A 15,037-nucleotide genomic window follows, 5' to 3' on the forward strand; every position below is an offset into this window, starting at 1 on the left:
TTTTTCCTATGGCATTTTTGATTCTTTTGACACATGTCAATTATCCATCTGACATTTGATTGGTTATCTTTCAGGGTCCTGTTGATTCTCTTCCACTTGTTTCCTGGCAGTTTGCTATCATTCAGGTCGCCAATAAAAAAGTTATTGACCCTGTAAGTTGTGTAGTGTGTCTTTTACTTTGTGGATTTTTTAAATCTCTTGTTACCTTTTTTACCTCCCTCCCTCCCTCCCTCCCTCCCCTTCTTCTTCTTTTCTTCCTTTCTTTCCTTTTTTCTTTCTCTCTTCCTTTCTTTTTTCTCCCTTTTTCTCCTGTTTTTCCTTTCTGTCTTTACTTTTTCTGTCTTTGCTTCCATCCTTCATCTATGTCTTTCTTCCTTTTTTCCCTTGTTTTCTTTTCTTCTTTCTTTTTTTCTCTCTCTCTCTCTTCAGCCTTCACCATCCAGCTCCATCCCACCCTACCATCCATCCTCCTATGTCTCACTCTGTGTCTTTTTCTTTGTCCCCCCCCCCCCCCCCCCCCCCCCCACTCAATCCATCCTTTTCTCTCTTTTTCTCCAGCCTTTAAAAACCCTCTCCATCCACCCACCTACCCTTGCTCTTTTCTCTCTCCGCATGCCTTCACTTTATTTTTCTAGGTTCTTCTTCCATCCACTTTATTCTCATCATTTTATTTACTTCATCTCAATGACAGGTTCTAGCTTTTGGTAGAGGCAACACCATTTATTTCTTTCAGGTAAAGTAACCCAGTGGTGGCAGTTTTAAGGGGATGTCTGTTATCTAGAAAGCCAGTAATTGCTTCCTCTTTAGATTTTACATTCACATCTACAAAGCTTCTTGCCGTTGTATCACAGCATGGGACAATCACAACAGAGCTAGGCTCCAAACTAAGTGAAAGCCCAAAGATCAAATTAGAATTTAGAAGTTGATTTTTGAGGAGGGAGGAAAACCGGAGACCCCGGAGAAAAACCCTCGAAGCACAGGAGAGAACAACCAAACAACTCTACTCACATACGACTTCGAGATCAGCAGAACTTGAACTCGGGCCGCATTGGTGAGAGGCGGTGCATTAGCAGGGCACGCCACCGGTGCTTCCCATGTAGCAATAGAATTAGTCCTCAAGACCGAATGGGCTATGAGTCAATAACCCATGAAGCCGAAGGCCAAATGGGCTATTGCCTCATAGGCCATGAGGGTGAGAGGACTACAAAAATATTGTTTTAGTCAAATCCAACTAGCCAGTCAAATATATAGATACAAACAAATTATGTTTTGGTTTTCGAAGCTGACACACTTTGCTACTAGAAAGATATAAATTATAGCCTAGTAGTAGCTCATCCAACAAGCATTGTTGATAGACCACTAGTTGGATTTGACTAATACTCTTTATTCAGGGAGCCAGATGGCCATGGCTAGTCACTCAATTCCAGCCCCTGGACCTGCCCTTACCAACTCATTGTATCTAGAAATGTCAAATTTTTATTCAATAATTGACTAAAAATTTGACATTACGAGATACAATGAGTTGGTAAGGGCAGGGGCTGGAATTGGGTGGAATTATTATACTACTGCTGTGTTATTACTACATTGTGAAGAATATATGAAAGAGGTTTTTCTTTATCTACATGTACACAAGCCAAAATGAACCATCTAATTTCTATCCTTTATGTTTAGGCTCACTGCACAGAAGAAAAAGAGGTGAAGTTCATGTTTTTACAAAGAATTGAGACCAACTACAAACTGATTGCTTTACATGTAAGTGTGCTCTTCTCTTTATAGCATCTTTCATTTCTCTCTTCTATCTTCTTCTATCTTCTTCAAGATACTGCTCCCTGTAAATTATTTAAAGGTATCTACTGTGAGAGAATGATAAGGACTGGGCTCCCTGTGGAGGGAGTTTGAGTGACGTGTGAGTGAAGAGCCGTGAGAGCAAGAGAGATGTTTTGGAGAGAAAGGATGTTGTGAGAGAGGATCGAAATTGTAAAGAGGATAAACTCGTTATTTGGATTAAATCTTAAAGCAGGAGTTGGAGACTATATTCATAAATTATCGTACATCTACTATTACTGCATGTGCACCTCTACCCCTATCCCAAGTGTTCCCTTTTTCAAGTCCCAGGGCTTGCCTAGCTTCTTTGATCTAATCCCCACCCCTGTGTGTGCCAAACCTCATGTCTTGTGTCTCTAGAGCCAGAACCCCATACCCTCACCCCTAGTGCCTCTCCCATCCTATCTCCAGGTGTGCTCTCCAACCCTCACCCCTAGTGCCTCTCCCATCCTACCCCTAGGTGGTCCTCTCCAACCCTCATCCCTAGTGCCTCTCCCATCCTACCCCGAGGTAGTCCTCTCCAACCCTCATCCCTAGTGCCCCTCCCAACCCTAATACCAGTTGTCTAATACCAGCTCTCATCTCAGTTGTTTCTGTCAACCCCCACACCTACATCCCTTTACTTTGTACCCCTAGGTGGCCCTCTCTAACACTTACTTACTTACTTACTTACTTACTACCTACTCATACCACTAAGTGTATGTAGTAAGTAAAGATAATGTTGCTCTTTTCCAGTGGTTAAACCCTCACGTGATCAGTACCTTAGACACACTAGAAAAGCTTCATGTTCTAGACGTAAGAAGCCGGGAAGAACTGGAGGTAGGTAATTCATTTTTCTGTATTTTTAAATACATGCTGGCTTTATAATCAAGTTAGGAAAGCTTTTGGTTCAGAAGGACCCCACAGATTAATTTATGCATTCATATTTTTTCAGGTGGTAGATCTGAGTGACGTGCAACTAGTTTACAGCAGTAGCTACTTCAAGTCCTTGTCAACTGGTGGCAATGTCAGTAAGGCCTTGGTAAGTTATAAAAAGTAGTAAATGTAAGAAGCATGGGTGGCGTAGCAGTGAGAGCACTCACCCCTCACCAATGCGACCAGGGTTCGAGTCCCGACGAGCTCGGTGTTGTATGTAAGTAGAGTTGTTTGTTGGTTCTCTCCTGTGCTTCAAGGGTTTTCTGGGTTCTCCGGTTTTCCCCCCTCCGCAAAAATCAACTTCTAAATGCCAATTGGAATCCAGTGAAAGAAGAGCCACTCTGTGGAATCCACAGCTGCTAAATCCATTATTAAAGCTGCATTAATTTTATAAATATTTTAGACCTTAAACCACTATTGGAGTATTAATATTGAAATGCTCATTGAACGAATGCAGCAAGGCTTATGCCAGACCATTTTCACATCGTGCATTAATTTACTTCCAATCCAATTTAATACCTGAAACACGGCATAAATATGGCATGGACATGTTCGCTTCCAAAGTCACAGCACTGCTAGACCAATCACATTGCGCAAGAATTTACTCTCCATCCAGTCAAATACCTGAAACACAGCACAAATACACAGTCACCACCAAGGTAACAGCACTTCCAGACCAATCACAATGCGCGAGGGAAAAAATCAGCCAATCAAATTTCTAGATAACATCACGGTCGTGATAAGACACATACAGCCCTTAGCTTTTCGTGTGATGTTTAATAAACAAGCAGGAGTGTTTTATCGGGTTTAAAGCCACAAAGCATAACCGATTGGTTTTAGACCCGATAAAATTCAATTGGTTCAAAGGCTCATTAATTATTCATTAGTTTCTGAAAGTCATATGAAAACTGCTTTATACTACATTGCCGTGGGAGGGCAAGTCAACCTGTAGTGTACCTTCCTCTGCAAAAATCTGCTTTCATTCTCCTCATGAAGATGATGTGTTGTGTCATTACAGGCTGCAGCTAGTGAATATTCCTGTTACCAGACCATCAACGTCTTTAATGGTCAGATGCTGGTCCTTGGAAGCAAGGTTTGTTGTCCACATCTAAACATCTATATCTTAAGTTCCATTAGAAAAAGTGCTAGTTTAGTGTTAGTAAGATTGTACCCAGGATGATTATGAAAGGATATTAGATTGCATAGGTTTTCTTTATTTTGTTTTGTTTCCTTCTTGCTAGTCTCATATGCAGCTGCTATAGAGGTTTTGTACATCATGTGCCGGCGCCATAATCCAGCTTGGACTGCCTGTGGTTAGATGGCAGAACAATAAAGTCCCTTTGTACTTGGTAGTTGAATTCTTTCTCATGCAAAACGAATGTATTGTTCCTGCCATCTAACATGGCTGCCGTCACGTTACGGTGCAAAATCGCTATTAGTGTCGTCACGCAACGTTCACTACCAAAAGTAGCTAGTCAGCGGAGTGAGCGTTGTGTAACGACACCAATAGCGGCTGTGCATGAGACTACCTGTTTACATGAAATACATTGAACATATATTGAAACTGATCAGGGGCCTGAGTGGAAGCTGTTTATTCACCCAACCCATCCCTGGACTGAGCCATGCTTAGTATGACTCGCACTTCAATGTGAACTGCAAACATTTTGAGACAATCTATCACTGATAGACCACTAGTAGCACAGCCTATCGGAGTGCAGGATATGTGATATACCATGAGTAGGTTTCTTCTAATTATTAATAGTCTAGCCCTGACCAGTCATTAAACATTGGTATTTGTTTTTTAGTCTATACATGTATTGACAATAAGGACTTGGAAAGATGTGAGTACTGATCTTAACTCATTATTAATCCTTAACATCAAATGGTTATTGATATCACATATGAACACACTGCTGACCCATTTGAGAGGCGGTCCCAAAAGAATATGGAATGGGAATTTCGATTTTTTCGATTTTTTGCTTGGAAAAATAACATTTGATGGATGCACTGTGGCAAGTGAACAACCTCTGTTTAGCGACCTCTTGACAATTTCTTGATGGTGGCGGCTTAAAACAATGTTGTTGTTTTTTTTCCCACGATATTAAACAATTTTATTAGGGTGCTTATGTGAAATATCATATAGCACCTTCTTTTACTTGATATTTTCACGATGTTTTTATTCCTCGATTTTGGAGGTCGCATATTTTGTGATACAAGATTTTAATTTTGTCACTTTGTTCTATGGCAAAAGTCATTATGACTTATTTGTAATTATGTGTTCTTTGGATAGCGCATTGCTGTTCTCATGAGGCTAAACAAATTTCAAGATGCCTTGGAACTTGCCCTGTCATTTTACAAGGGGACAGCCAAAGCTATAGTTGGTGAGAATAACCTTTTTGACTTGTTAAGTGTTACTCTTAATTAAAGGGCTCAAATGACTTTGCGATAGATGTGAGAAGTGTGTGTCAGAGGTTATCGTTGAGTCTCTGCAGTTTCCATTCCTTTAGTAACACAGATGCTAAATTCCATTTTGACCTGTAATCTGACCCTGTCTTGCCATTGGATTAGCCCAGAAGTTGTTTTCGTGGTATCTATAAATTTTAGGTTGCATTATTGACCAGTAAGTTTCAATTTTGAGCCCTGATTTGAAATGTAAGTTCATTCATTCGTTCGTTCATTGAAAAAAAGATTACTTGAAGTGAGATTATTGAATATTTTTTTGAATTTATTTTCTAAGGTCTCATTGGAAGTCAAGAAATGAGAAAACACGAAGTTGCCTCCGAGGTACTGTATCGCTTTTTCTACTCGTTCCTATTTCCTTTCTTTTCTCTCTCGACAGATTATTTATTTAATCATTTTTTCCATCCTCATTTCCATTTTTCCCCCTTACCTAACCTCCAATAATTTCTCTGTTTATAATTTGGAATTTTCCTCATTTTCCTAGATTGATGAGATTCTACTGGCTTATGTGGATATAGTGATATTTGCCAATCGGCCTGAAACATGCAACAGTGTTGAGCTTAGTCATTATTTTAAGGTAAAAAAAAGCTGAAAAATGAAATGATTATTTTTGTGTTTCTGTTAATCCTAAGTTTTCAGTTACAGTGGAGAAATAGGACTGGGGGTAAGCCACTAATTTACTTATATATTTGAACAGTGGCTGGAGGGGCGAGCGTACGCGTTTTGGCGCGAAAATTCCCGCAAATTCCACAGGTAGCCCAACAATATCGGGGAAAAAAGCAAAATCAATGATTTTTAGTCAAGATAAGCTTTTAGGGAAATTCATGTTTGAGAGTGTTGTATTAAAGTCCTTATTTATATCTTAGCTTCGCATGGATGGTGCAGGGTAAAAATAATTAAATAAATACCTTTGAATCAAAATACTTGAGAACGTAGTCCTGAGACGTGACAATGCAAGTCGTTATTAGCTAAAAGTTGGCTTTTCTTCACAGTGTGTGCATGGCATTTGTTTTAACTTGTACACATGCTAATTCTTTCCCTCCATGTCGTGCTTCTATACATGTAGATTAATTAATTAATTTATTTATTTGTCAATATTTATACATGCAGTGGCGGATCCAGGACTTTAAGAGGGGGGGTGGGGTTCATTTCTGCAAATCTCGGCACAACAACAACGTTCTCTTGCATCATCATTTTTCCCATGAGGCACATCTCTGGCCTAGGGGCGCTTCTGATAAAGACAACCTATCCACCAGTCCAATTCATATTAAATCTCATGAGTTAGTACCATACTTTTATTTATTTATTTGAAAAAATATAAAAAATCCAAGGTACCAGCCGGGGGAGGGGGGTTCATTGGCACCCAATGAACCCCCCCTAAATCCACCACAGACATGTACCATGTTTTTTTAGAAGGAATGATGCTTCTTTATGGGACGAATATATCCTTATCAACGTTATTATTTGATTTATGGACTTAAAATTTGTTACTAATGAAATTTTGTTTCTTTTATTAGGAGTTTGTATCTATTTTTATTCAATATTGCTTGGCTATAAACCACACGTGAGTTATTATACTTATTAATGTAGAAATACTGATGTACATACCTGTCATTGTCTGTTATCATTATCCTCGCCATTATCAATATCATCGTCAATATTACCATCATCCTGATCACCATTATCCTGATCACTATCTTCCTAATGTTTATCACCATCATCATCATCAGATCATCATCATAAGCAATATCATCATCACCATCATCTTCATTAATATCATCATCATCATTATCATCCTCAATGCATATGTCATCATCACCATCATCATCAATATCATCATCACTCATCATCCTCAAAAAGTCATGGTACTCATTATCTTTATCATCATCATCATAATCACCAACAATTACCATCACCATAGGCATCATCACCAGTCATCATTAGCATCATAGATATTATTATCATCACTCATCATCCTCAATAAGTCATGGTACTCTTTATCTTTATCATCATCATCATAATCACCAACAATTACCATCACCATAGGCATCATCACCAGTCATCATTAGCATCATAGATATTATTATCATCACTCATCATCCTCAATAAGTCATGGTACTCTTTATCTTTATCATCATCATCATAATCACCAACAATCATCATCACCATAGACATCTTCACCAGTCATCATTAGCATCATAGATATTATTATCATCACTCATCATCCTCAATAAGTCATGGTACTCTTTATCTTTATCATCATCATCATAATCACCAACAATTACCATCACCATAGGCATCATCACCAGTCATCATTAGCATCAGATATTATTATCATCACTCATCATCCTCAATAAGTCATGGTACTCTTTATCTTTATCATCATCATCATAATCACCAATATCATAATCATAATCATCACAGATATTATCTGCTCTAACACGTGTTACACGACTTTTATCTTCCAGGAATCTTCTTTTTAGAGATATCTACTACAAATTTTGTGAACATTCCCTGGGCAAAGTAGCATACCTTGAAAGCCTTGAGCCATACATCTTGAATGACAAGTAAGCATTGCTACATTTATCTTGATTGATACCAGAGCACGGTCTCAGATCGTACCCTGAAAAAACCTCTGGGCTGATCAAAGTCAGGGCACGGCTACCTTACAGATCAAATCCTGAAACAACCTCTGGGCTGATCAAAGTCAGGGTACGGCTACCTTAGAGAACGAACCCTGAAACAACCTCTGCGCTGATCAAAGTTAGGGTACGGCTACCTTACAGATCGGACCCCGTGATAACCTCTGGGCTGATCAAAGTCAGGGCACGACTAACTTACAAATCGAACCCTGAAATAACCTGAAGCTAATCTAATTCATGGCATATCTCATATCAAATTGGAATTTAGCGTGTTAGGTTTTTCTGATTGAGGAAAACTGGAGAATCAAGAGAAAATCCTCTAATCAAGGGAGAGACCTAACAAACTCTACTTACATGTTATTTTAATGCCAAGAATCAAACTTGAGACCACAAAGTTGATTCTGACCAACACTAGTTTCAGGTAAAAGCTTCACCACATAGCATGACATTAATGATCTCGATTTTGTTACAGACTTACTTCACTTAGTGCTATCGTAATGAAAGACTTCATTGGTAAGCGAATAGAAGGTTGTATGACAACTTCACAGAGCTTTAAATCACCTTGCTTTAGGATAATCTTTACATAATAATCTTTAGGATAGTCTATTAAAACTGGAAATGAAAACTAGATTATATTATGATGTTAGCAAAACATTGGAGAGAGGAGGTGGGGGCCATTATTTAGGTAGAGAAGAGCGGATTTTGAAAAAACCCGCTAAACGGCCTCAAATCGCGCTGAAACTTCGCCAGAAGACTGAACAAAGTAAAAGCAACAACTGCAGCAAGTTTTGAGACAAATTGTTGAGTGAAACATTTTATTTTCGTAACTTTATCATAACTCCCATACATTCCCTTATAAACCATACGCAGGAACCTTGTTTGGGCTGCCTGTGATTAGGCTAGGGAATATCCAAATTATTGAAATCATGGAATTTTACAAAGAAATGTATGTGACCCGAGCAACACTTGCCCGTCCGACATACATTTTTTAGAAAGAATTCCAAGGTTGAAAAATCCACACGTTTCTGGATTATGAAAATTCTTTACAAAAATTAATAGTTTAGATAAATTTGATCATGAATTCTTTATTCTGAAGCTAATCAGCCAATCAGAATGCAGGATTTTTAAATATACCACACTGATTATTTTATATCATAACAGAACATTATCAAAACCTTGGTAAAGTGAAGGAAGTAGAGTCATGTTTATTACATCTGGATGTGACAAACCTTGATATTCACCAGGTACAGCTATACCTTAACATTTCTGAAAAATATTCCTACTCAATTAGCTGAGTGATAAAAGTCTTAGAGAATCTTATTATTCGCTCCATATGGTGATCAAACACTGACCACCATGTGCTGTCAGCCAGAAAGAATGCTATTGAAAACATGCGATTCAGCTGATAAGCATTCCGCACGAGACAGGAAAGCAAAGCCTTCTCCAAGGGACCTTTGGCTGAATTGATTCGTTAGCAAAATGATATATCAACACGTGACTGTTTGTTGCAAGTAGCCTGGTGACCTGGTCAAGTAAAACCAGCAATTATCCTATAAATGGGATGTTGAACGGAATGCCGATGCAATAGCCCACGCCCGAGATATGCTTCGCTTGTCACGGACAAAGTACGAGGCAACGTCCTAAATGAAGTTAATTATTTTCTCCTGTCACGAATTACTGAGCATTAATCACGAAACCTCACATTGAATCTTTTGTGTGTGACAAACGAAGCATATTTCGAAAGTGTGCAATTCAGGCCCCGTCCACACGTATCCGCAATTTTTTTTACGGATACAGGTTGCGTCCACACGTGTCCGCAAATTTTTGTGTCCGTATCCGCAAATTTTACGAAAACGGATACGTGTGGACGGTGAAAACGATTCGAATACGCTGCGTGTGGACGCAAACATTTTGGTATCCGCAAAAAATAATTTGCGGATACAAAAATTTCCGGATACGTGTGGACGGGGCCTCGAGCTCTTTAGCTTTCTTTTCGCTCCTACTTTTCAAAGAGAATAGTATTTTCTTTTTGTTATTGCAGATGGTGAAGCTGTGTTGGTCCCATTGTTTGTATGATGCTATTTTGTATGTTTATAATCGTGGAATGAGAGATTATACCACTCCACTCGAGGTCAGGCAATGTTGCATTCATTTATCGTAATACTTGTACAAAATGTATATGTCGCATATTCTTTGCTCTATCATGGAATTTGTATTCTTTTTAATAATTTTTTCCTTCCTTCCTTCCTTCCTTCCTTCCTTCCTTCCTTCCTTCCTTCCTTCCTTCCATCCATCCTTCCATCCTTCCTTCCTTCCTTCCTTCCATCCTTCCTTCCTTCCTTCCTATCCCTTCTTTCTTTCTTTCTATCATCCTTTCTGTTACTTCCTATCACTCTTTTCCCCCGTTTCTCTACAAAGAAGTCGTCCCTTCAATGTTTATATTTAATGTCTTCTCACACCCCAAACAGGAGCTGCTTGGTGTTCTTCGCAGTGCTCTTAACTCGGGAAAACAATTATCAGGTACTTATTCCATCCCAGATTCATCATACATTTTTTACAAACATAAAGCACTGAGTAATTTGCTGCATTCGTTGTCCGTCAGAACTGGATCAAGCGTTAGGGTACAAGATGTTGGTGTACATAAGCTGTAGCTTAGCGGGGAGATCATATCCATTAGGCGAGATTCCTGAAGATATTGTCACGCTTGTCAAAACACAGGTAATTCTTTTCTATTGTTCGGGGATCCTTTGGATTGGGAAAGCCGGCGATAGAGTTGTTCTCGTTTAAGCGGAAGCATACCCGGTACTATTGGCCGTAAAATTGAAATTGCTTCCCATTGTCTTACACTAGTTCATTCATTCACAACATGTAGTTACGGCTACAGTAAGTAACGGTAGAGCTACAGTATGGCTATGAATTTGCCGTATCTTTTCCCACTCATACGAAAACTGCTGTACTGCAAATTCGCGGTCGTACTGTGCATAGGCGTACCGTATCATACCGTATCCGTAGTCGTGACTACGCGCTGTGATTGCCTGGGCAATTCGCACGAAAATGGAAGGGGTATTTTAATATCACGTCTCGAAAGTCGTACCGTGTATGTGCTGTAGTAGCAATTCCGAGGTCGAGGGAAAACTGGGTCGAGTTGGCATTGCAGTGCATTGTGGGGCTGTTTTAGGGACATCTTTCCAAGATGGCGGCTATTTCGTCCCCAAAATGCACTGCAGTGCTAAATCGACATTTTTTCCCCCTCAACCTCGGAATGGCTAATTAGACATTACGTTTCCACTTAACGTTACTGAGACGTGTTATTTTTTAAATTAAGCTCGTAAGACTTTCTTGCTTGCTTCGTGTCTTGCTTTTCCCCTTCTTCTCTTCCCGCTATTCTTCCGCTAGCTGTCGTCTCTTTTGCCTCTGGGCAGAGTGTTGATTGAATGCAATATTCAAACTCTTTAACTGTATAACAGGTCTTTAACTGTATAACAGCAGTTCACACAAGGGATGCGTTTGAAAGTAAGTCGTTTGTCTACAGAAAACGTTTATAGGAATTCACAATCTGTATACGAAATACTGCTGTGTTTTTTGATTACAGACTCATTTATTGCGTGTTAGCAACATTTCAGTATCAGAATATTCACACCTACAAATGTTAGAGTAATGAATGCACGACTTCAACAGTAAAAACACTTGGAAAATTAGCCTTCTGAAGATTGTCTTGAGTACGAAGCTAAAATGCAAATACAAAGGAAGTGCTACGAATTCCACCGAGAAAAGTGTGATTTCATTTGTATTTTCATTTTAGCTTTGCATCCACGATACTTTTGAGAAGGGTCCATTCCACAGGTTTTTACTGGAACACATGTATAGTGTTCTAGGGGCTACTGAGCCAATGAACTCTGGCACAACAGACCGATGCTCGACCAACTTATCCAACTGGGAGGCGGTTGTATTGATCCATGATCGCTATATTCGTTACTTACTTATTTTATAATAATAATTAAAAAAACTTGTCATCACTTATCGCCACCGCAAAGTACAGCAGTGGTGCAGCTCAACAGGGTCGAACTGAAAGCATGTTATATTGTTTTTTGAATCCTTTATTTCAGCTGAGCGTTCTTATCCATATCTGAGGATACTACTAGAGTTTGATACGCAAGAGTTTTTGAACGTTCTGTCCATTGTAAGGGAAAATACCTTTTATCACTTTAATATTACAACCGTAACATTGATAGAAACCTTACAGTGCATCGCGCCTAAACGTGGCCACCTAACTTATTTTTTACTAGTTAGCCAACCAGACGGCTAGAATTTTTGCATTTGCACGTGAAATCGCGAATTGTGACTTCAAAGTTATTTCTTACTTTTTGCAACAAAAACTTAAATAAATGGCTAGGAATTTGCCTAGGTGATACCTATTTTGGTCCCTTTGTTGGCCAACACTGGACTCTTTTTTCAAAAAGTCTTCTAAATGAATGAAAACACTTGGCGGGAAAGGATTCTACGGCATTGATAAAAAAATAAGTTGGGGGGCCACGGTTAGGCGCGTCGCACTATAAGCACTATGGCATAAAGCTCTCCTAAATTAGGAGCAGCCCTAAGTACAGACCTAATCCACTGTTTTCCCATTTCAGACCACATGTCATCCCCTAGAGTATCATTTCTTTGTTTAACGGTTGCGCTTGAGAAGACACATGCAACTCAAACAAAGAATCTTATACTCAAGAGAGTGACGTGGTCTAAAATGGGCACAACATTACACCCAAGTGGATTTGGTCCATTCTAAAACAATGAACCATTGTACTAAGATAATACTTAAGGGTGTTCTTATCTTAAGAGAATTTTATGCAACTGGGATCCAGGAAGTCAGGATTGCATTTCGAAGGAAGGGGTTTGGAAGCAAGGCTCAGGTCAAACGTCGAACTTTACATGAGCCGAACCTAATTGAAACAGTGGATAACAAGGCGGTCTTCTCAGTTTGATGTCATTAGGTTCGGCTCGTGAAGTTCGACGTTTGACCTGAGCCAAAGAGTTATTACCGAGAGCTGAGGCAATAAGCCATATACATCCCAAGAGCCGCAGTCCTAAGGGATGTATAAGCTTTCTGCCGACGTTCGAGGTAATTAAGTATTTTCCTCGCATTTATAATAAGGGTTATAACAAAAATAAAGCCTTGTGAATAACAAAGAAAACCGTGTCAATTGATAAATAAACGCGGTTGTTACTTCTCGCTCGAATCCAGAAGTGAGAGACACGGCCAAAATGAAAAAAAGCTTAGACTATAAAGGTCAAACGCCGAACTTTATATGAGCCGAACCTAATGACAAAGAAGAAGACTGCCCTATTATTAATTGTTCCCAACGCACATTTGACGCTTGACCTTAGCCATATTAGTAGCCAGCTATCAACTGAAGACAACTAAATAATCGTTTTTAGTAACACCTTGACCATTCATTTTCTTTTTAGGCATTCGAGGAGAAAGAATTCGACAATGATTTCCGGTGAGTGACGAAGTGGATTTGAAAACGTTTAGTAACAGTTCTAACACGCTCTACTGATCATAACCGCCATCTTGGAGGAAGTAGATTAAAGTGCTAAAGGGGTTGTCATTGTTCTTTCGCCATGTTCTAACTTTTGGGGGGTGGGGGGGGGAGGTAGATAGATGAACCTCGTTATTAACTAGAGAGGGTGATTTCTGTATAAAGTCAATTGCAATATCATTGTCGGAATCGAAAAATTAGAACACAGTAAAAACTGAGTAAAACTGAGACCGAAATGGTACATGGGAAGTACGTTATTAGATGTATCTAATGATACAATTAACTTGTACTAAAAAAAACATGGAGGCTTTTAACACGTTTTATATCGATTGTATCTCAAATGAACACATCAGAGGTTAATAGGCGACTTGCACTAAGAGGTCACTTGATCAAATCGGCCATTGTGGCTGGCATTTCCTTTCGCTCTCAGCTTCTATGTTTTATATTTTGAATCTACCCGACAGTGATTTTACGATGGAGGGTAGGTGGGAAGAAAATGGTGGTTGGTTTTTACTTATGTTTTTTTTATCATTGTACTGTTGTACAGAGGAGAAGACAATACATCTGGACGGCAATATGTGGTCAATATATTACTACAGATTATGGTACAAGATACTGGATTTTCTGTAAGTAGCACAATTGATGGGTTGTACCCAAGAGAGTAAAAAGACAAAAACATGGCGGCCATCTTGGTGATGTTAACAATGGACGCTAATTAGAAATCTTTTGTTAAATGGTACCAACATGGCCGCGATGACTTAACGTGCAAGCGAAGAATAACTAATATATACTATATAGCCTTTCACCACTGTTCTCATGGGCTCAATACTCAAATGCTTCCACTGGCTGTCATATATGAGTTGAGTAATGTTTGTTGGTTCTCTCGTGAGCTTGGTGGTTATCTGTTTTTCCCCCTCGCAAAGATCACATTCTTTTAGAGCCTATTCTGTAACGTTGTGCCTTACTTTTGTCATTAAGAATGATTTTCACCTTCCACCATGACGTACATTTTATCACTCAAAATTATACAGGATGGAAGTAAAATCATTCCGTAGGGAGGGAGGGAGGAAGGAAGGGAGGGGAGGGGTTACTGGCTCATTCGTATCTACTATAGATCTTTACTGAGATGGCGAACATAGTTGCGTTGTGGTCTAGCTTCGGTACAACCATCTTTTGTTCATCATGCCTTATATGGTATTTTTTGTACCGAATCTAGACCACAATGCATCCTGTTCATCGAACCCGGAAAAGGCCCATGGCCCGTCATTATATATCTAAGATGGTGGTCCTTTCCACATGGCACAGTAACATGGCACGTCCTAACTTTTTTTCACATTTCTTTTATCAGCCCAGCCAAGTGGCACGTCCTAACTTTTTTTCACATTTCTTTTATCAGCCCAGCCAAGTAGGAAGTCTGTTTACATTCTTGGCTCGTCAGATGGCCAAACACGAGAACACCATCCATGTTAACAAGGTGTTGTTTGAACAGGTAATGAGTGGTTTTAGTCAAATCCAACTAGTGGCCTATCAGTATTGCTGCATTCTGATTGAAAGAGCTACTACTAGGGTATAAGTTATAGCCTACTAGTAGCGAAAAGTGCCGGCTTTGAAAGCAAAAAAATGAATTTAACTTCGACCACATGCGCTATTGATTCATAG

General features: G+C 39.3%; 1 protein-coding gene across 1 annotated transcript in view; it reads left to right on the top strand.

Moving 5' to 3' along the window:
* LOC116288025 (vacuolar protein sorting-associated protein 8 homolog) overlaps positions 1–15,037 on the top strand; it is a 39,557-nt gene that overhangs the window by 9,236 nt on the left and 15,284 nt on the right. The window contains exons 14-35 of the mRNA XM_031694742.2: positions 75–152; positions 692–733; positions 1,672–1,752; positions 2,560–2,643; positions 2,759–2,845; positions 3,758–3,832; positions 4,545–4,580; positions 5,030–5,120; positions 5,477–5,523; positions 5,684–5,776; positions 6,717–6,763; positions 7,668–7,766; positions 8,314–8,354; positions 9,003–9,085; positions 9,883–9,972; positions 10,310–10,361; positions 10,444–10,559; positions 11,309–11,354; positions 11,948–12,021; positions 13,305–13,339; positions 13,926–14,004; positions 14,775–14,867. Of these exons, the coding sequence (XP_031550602.2) occupies positions 75–152; positions 692–733; positions 1,672–1,752; positions 2,560–2,643; positions 2,759–2,845; positions 3,758–3,832; positions 4,545–4,580; positions 5,030–5,120; positions 5,477–5,523; positions 5,684–5,776; positions 6,717–6,763; positions 7,668–7,766; positions 8,314–8,354; positions 9,003–9,085; positions 9,883–9,972; positions 10,310–10,361; positions 10,444–10,559; positions 11,309–11,354; positions 11,948–12,021; positions 13,305–13,339; positions 13,926–14,004; positions 14,775–14,867 (1,569 nt within the window). The remainder of the gene's footprint in view (positions 1–74; positions 153–691; positions 734–1,671; positions 1,753–2,559; positions 2,644–2,758; positions 2,846–3,757; positions 3,833–4,544; positions 4,581–5,029; positions 5,121–5,476; positions 5,524–5,683; positions 5,777–6,716; positions 6,764–7,667; positions 7,767–8,313; positions 8,355–9,002; positions 9,086–9,882; positions 9,973–10,309; positions 10,362–10,443; positions 10,560–11,308; positions 11,355–11,947; positions 12,022–13,304; positions 13,340–13,925; positions 14,005–14,774; positions 14,868–15,037) is intronic.

This window comes from Actinia tenebrosa, unplaced genomic scaffold, assembly GCF_029948245.1.
Source record: "Actinia tenebrosa isolate PJP-AT-01 unplaced genomic scaffold, QUT_ActTen_1.0 PGA_scaffold4__44_contigs__length_22323623, whole genome shotgun sequence".
NCBI lineage: Eukaryota > Metazoa > Cnidaria > Anthozoa > Actiniaria > Actiniidae > Actinia > Actinia tenebrosa.